The 5,448-nt window shown below is 50.1% G+C and overlaps 1 protein-coding gene across 1 annotated transcript in view; it reads left to right on the top strand.

The window, feature by feature from the left end:
- Nucleotides 1-5,448, top strand: part of LOC104492123 (chromosome unknown open reading frame, human C9orf91) — a 9,253-nt gene that overhangs the window by 2,093 nt on the left and 1,712 nt on the right. Inside the window, exons 2-6 of the mRNA XM_010134632.1 lie at nucleotides 276-385; nucleotides 919-1,026; nucleotides 1,854-2,003; nucleotides 3,045-3,155; nucleotides 4,849-4,929. Coding sequence (XP_010132934.1) covers nucleotides 276-385; nucleotides 919-1,026; nucleotides 1,854-2,003; nucleotides 3,045-3,155; nucleotides 4,849-4,929 — 560 coding nt within the window. The remainder of the gene's footprint in view (nucleotides 1-275; nucleotides 386-918; nucleotides 1,027-1,853; nucleotides 2,004-3,044; nucleotides 3,156-4,848; nucleotides 4,930-5,448) is intronic.

Raw genomic sequence — 5,448 nt, forward strand, 5'->3', positions numbered from 1 at the left:
GCTAAGAGCATGGTGTTATCTCTAACTGCTCACTCCTGGTATGAATTTGGGGTTTCCTCCCCTTTTGTAGGCTGTTTCCTTACAGAGAACATGAGGCTGCTTCCAAAGCTCCCTGTGATGCTCTTAGAAAAATGTCCAAGGGGAGATTCTGGATCCATTTAAAACACATCAGAGTGGTCTGTGTTCCTCAACCTTCCTTTTGCCACACGGTCCTTAGCTTTTGGGAGAACAACCCCCACCAGAGCCATGCTCATGACTGCTGTGGGCTCTTGCAGAACCCCTCAATGGCCAGGTGCTCATGGTGCTCAACATGGACAACAACTGCTCAGCCACCACCTTTGACATGCATCTTTGTGCAGAGAAACTGAAGTCTGTGGGGGTTCAGGTAAGCTCCTCATGCGTTATCTCCCCTGGGGTCCCTGTGGGTGTGGGTACCAGGGGGATTAACATCAGTTCAGCCGCAGCACAAACAGCTTTTGTTTAGGGCTGGCTCTTTTTTTTCCGGTTTGAGAGTAACTTTTTTCAGTTCCACTTCCATCTATTCCCCGTGGACTGCAAATCAGCTGTGGTGATCTTGGCTTAAACCTCCGTGAAGGAATCCTTTCAACTTCAAATTGCTTGAAAGTCACTCTGATGGCTTGGAGCGTCCCTGGGACAACATGTCTTCTCTTGCTCTTTGCCATAAAAAGATGTTTTTTCTCTTGTGACTTCCCCTGTAAATGAGGCAAGAACACATGTTTTGGTCTGTGGCAGCTGTATGGGTGAGACTGGAGGTGCCCTCTGTGGGAGGGTGCTCTGGGACACAGCTTTCAGTCGCAGTGCCAGCCTGGCCCATGATGGCTGCCCAAGCTAGTTCTGATGGGACCAGAAGCCCCAAACTGGAGGTTGGCTCTACTTTTGTGTTTGCTCCCTGGGCAGGTGGCAACGGATCAGTGGAGAAGGTTAATCCAGGATGCTGTCCTGAAGCCTGAAGTGAGGCGGTACATGTTCTACAACTCCAGGGCGTTGCAGATAGCCATCGCCATGGTAAGGACAATGAGGTCTTGCTCAAGCCTGCCATAGATATGCATTTGCTGAGAGGCACCAAGACCTACACCTGGGGTTCTTGTGCCCAGGGAGGAAGTGAGGTTTGGGTGGGGAGGAGATACTGAGTTTCACACTTCTAGTGAGCTCCTTTTGGAAATCACATTTCACAGAATTTCTGTGATAGGGAGCAAGGCACTTCTCCAAACCCTTGCTGGCAGTCCCACCAAAGTGGGCTCTCTGTGGCTGGATAACTGGCAGATGCTGAGGTAGTAGAACCTACATCAGGTTTTCTTTCAAGTTGACTTCAAAATTCTGTAGATATGCTGGTTCTGATGCTAATTTAGACCAAGGGACCAGTCAACTTGAGTTACCAAGATGATTGCCTAGTCTTACTTGACATCTCCTGGTAAGAGAAGCTCCTCCGGAGACCCCAGCCATTAGCATCTACTGTAAGGCTGATACTTTGCAGCATGCTGAGGGTGTGATAAAATCTGACTGCTTCGTTGTAGTTGCATTTATTTTTTTTATGTGTCTTCTCCTCCTGCCACTAATATTGTAGGAATTGGTGCTCATCATCATCACCAATAATTGACTCTCTGGTTTTTATGATGGGTAATATTTTATAATAAACCAGGGGTCACTCAGTCCTAGTCCTTTCTTTCCCCTCTTTATTATTGGAAGGAATTTCTGTCCTTTCTCACCCTCTGAAACTCGTGTGACTTAATTTACAATAAAGTCTTACCTGGGAGAAGGAACCGGTAGTTTTCTTCTTCCCTTGCCTTTTCTCACTTCCATAGTTTTGTGAGCATCTCTCTGGGTTTTGGCAGGTTTTCTACATGTCTGTCTGGACAAACATTTACTCCACAGTCCAGCTGTGCTCCTTTGGACGCTACTGGGAGGCCAGCGTGCTGGTGACCCTGGCCGCCATTGCAGTCACCGTGGTTGTGATACTGGTTATTGACCGTCGCCAGAGGACGGTAAGAGGAGGCTGCTTGTGTGTGGGCTCGCAGTGTGCGGGGAGCAGGACTCCATCCCACCGAAGTGCTGGGACTCAGGTCATCTCCTAGATGTATACAAAGAACATAATTATCCAGGGAGGAAGGAATATTTTACAGCAGGCTTGGAGATCAGGTTCAGTCAAGGGATGTTTTACAGCCAAGTCTGGTGTTGTAATGCCTAAAGTGTAGGTGTTGGAGCCTGGCGGGCTGGTTCGAAGCATCTGCTGTCACTGGAGATAGAGCAGCCACTACAGAGCGCAGTTCGTACTCCCACGGGTGGTGGGAAGCCGTGGGAGCTCGCCATCAGAGCTGGCTCCTGCCCTGCTTCTGATGATGGTCCCTGCAGTCTCGACACTGTGCAGCCATCAGTAGCATCGTTTACTTGTGTTGCTGGGGTGCTCCGGACCTGGCAACAGGACCGGAACAAAAAGGCAGCTCCTAACCCATAGCGGTGGCAATAAAATTATAAAAGTGAGGTAGACTGGGCAGTAGAAGGAAATGGGGAGGTGACTTGAGCACGTGAGTCAACCAGCCTGCAGCATCCGCTGCTTGCTTGTTGTCAACTTTTGTTTGTAGTAGTCACAGGGGTATGCAAATAATATTGGAAAGGCTTGATTCAAAATCCAGAGGGGTCTTTGCACTGATTTTCATCGCTTTTGGAGCAAACCTCTAGTGACACCTGTGCAAGGATTCTTCCAAAGGGGACCCTGGCAAGCATGCAGGTGCACAGAGCTTCAGGAAGGAGCCCTTTGCTCCGGGACTGCTGGGGAAGAAAGAGAACATGGTACTGGAAGTCAATTCCACTTCAGACACCTTCTCTATAAGAGAAATAATCCTTAGAGATTTCTGGCTGCACGGACACCCACCAGCAGTGGCTTGGCTGGTGACAATCCTGCCTGCAGACTGCCCTTGTCCCTGCTTTCCTTTCAGGACGCGGTATTTGGGATTACCCAGCTGCAGTTTTAGCTGTAGGCTGGCCTGACTTTTGCTATAGTTAATGTTTCCTGCATTCTTTAACAGCTAAACATGAATACAGATGTGAGGCTGGCAGCTGTCAACGAGATCTTGATCAAACACGGCTTGATACTGGGCATTACGGATGCCCTGGACGGGCCACACAACATCCTCCAAGTATCCTTTCTGATGGGATTCATTTGTACCCCTCTTGGGTAGCTGATGAGGTGAAGGTATCTGTCGATGTCATGGTCCATGAGGATCTCCAGCGGGTGGGGTTTCTAGGGTTTGTGTTTTCTCCTGTTGGATGCCATGAGGGATTGGGGATTTTTTTCTTCTCCTTTAAGTGAGGACCCAGATATGCCTAAAGGCAGTTGGAAATAACGAGTCTAAAGGATTGAAGTGGGATTAGACCTTTGGGCAGACAATTATTCCTGAAGGTGTGTTATACTTACATGACAGTGATGATTCTTATTATGAGCAGAGACAGCGATGTGCCTATGGCAAGAAAAAAAAACACCAAAAAAACCCAACAAACCCCACAATCAACAACCCAAAACAGAGAAAACCAGAGTCCCCATCCCTGCGACCTCCTCGCAAAGGCAAACTAAGCCAACAGCATCCCAGTGCCTCTGCTCTCCGGGTGATTTGTAGCCCTGGGCTCCCTCCTTCAGGCACATTAGGGAACTTGATTTCATGGGGGTGCCGGGTGGGGGAGGGGTGTCTGGCAGCCACGTCTGTAGCTGTTGAGCACTTCTGATCTTCGTGAAGAAACCCTGTGTGGAGGCGCTTGTATGCTGCTTTACAGAGATACCTTTTCTGGACTAGACAAAGCCTTGGGGGAAAGAAGAGAGTTTTAAGACAGCATGGAAGTGTTAAAGAAAGGTGAGAGATGGTCTCCAGATTTGGTGGTGGACCTCAGCCCACCCCCTGTATACAGAGAGGCATGAAACAGAAATGGGGAGGGAACCAAGGCTGAAACACGGGGTCAGCGAAGGGGGCAGCGAGTGCTGCAGGAGGGCTGGCAGGGGTGGAGTCATGCAGAATGAGGAGGAACCGCTTGAGAACCTGAACTGCATGTTTGTTCAGGCCAGCATAGTTTTATGCTGCAGCACTTGAGGACTAATCTAACGAGCCTTCATCTCTACCTACATGTCCTAGAACTGTCTGAGAGCAGGAAATAACCCAAGGATTTACATCTGCTCCCAGATCTGTTTTAACCCTCTAGCTTTTATGCTGCTCCTGGAGCTCCTTGATGATGGCAGCTTGAGCAGATACCTGAGGGCAGACCTTTGGCTGCCTTCCGGGAGGCTGCTGCTCTCAAAGCTGGCAGGGCTCACATCCCCAACACCGTGTTCTTGGTAGACTTTTCAAACTGTGCCTCTGTCCTGCAGACACGCGCCAAGTGCGTGCAGGAAGTTTTGTAAACCAGGAATGGAATGAATCCCTAGAAACAAAGGAAAGGAGACAGGAGGGGTTTAGGGGAGATAAGTCTGTGTGACCCACCAGTTTATTTAGATGTGAGGCCACTGAGATGAGTGGTGGGCAATGGCGCTGGGTTACCCCAGTTGTCACACCCCCAGAGTGTGGGAGGTGTGTGAGAAGGACTGGCTGGGGCAATGTCCCCCTTCCCTGCCACCCCTCTTCTCTTCCCCTTTGTCTTGAGGTTTTGCCTTAGCCCAGAATCTCTTGGCTTGAAATTATCCCTGTGATGTGTTTATTTGGTTCCTGACTGTGTCCTGAGCATCCTGCGGGCACCCCCTGCCTTAGCTCTGCTTCCTGCCAGGTCCATACCACCATCTGCACAGAGGTGGAGGGCTGTGGAGGGGGAGGCTTGGAAAGACCCCTTTCTTAACCCTGCCCATCTCAGCTGTGGTTCGTACACTTCAGCCTGGAGCGCTGCCTGCAGTCCTTGTCAGCCCACATCGCGGACCTGCAGAGGACACAAGAGGTCAGTGACGGTGGGCACAGCCCATGGGCAGCTCCAGCCCTATGCCCTGGCTTTGGTGGGATGGAGGAGGGCAAGGAGAAGCGAATATTTGAGTGTCCTTCTGGGCATCTCCTGCTGTGAACTGGCAGCTGGACAGACAGGGAGGTGGATAAACTGCATCTGTCGGTGCCCGGTTCAGGAGGAATTTGTTTAGGCCCTGCGGTAATTAACTGTACATCTTTAATAAAGGCAAGTCATCAAGAAACAAGGGCAAATTTCAAAAGCGCGTGTCACAACTTGAGGGAGCTGACACCTTGAACTGTCCTCCTGAAATAAATGGGATAGCCTGAGGAATGAGTAAACACGTTACTGGGTTAACTGGGAAAAAATCTTGTCCTTTCAGCCTTCAGAAAACGTTTTCCACTCTGCGGTGTATAAACACACCAAGCCGGCACTCTCCTGTGCTGGATTGCCCTGGCTGACCACGGTGAGGGGGTACAACCCTCTGAAAATCTCCAGGCTGCTCACCTCCTGGGCTGA

The sequence above is a fragment of the Buceros rhinoceros genome, unplaced genomic scaffold (genome assembly GCF_000710305.1).
Source record: "Buceros rhinoceros silvestris isolate BGI_N320 unplaced genomic scaffold, ASM71030v1 scaffold13934, whole genome shotgun sequence".
In the NCBI taxonomy this organism is placed as follows: domain Eukaryota; kingdom Metazoa; phylum Chordata; class Aves; order Bucerotiformes; family Bucerotidae; genus Buceros; species Buceros rhinoceros.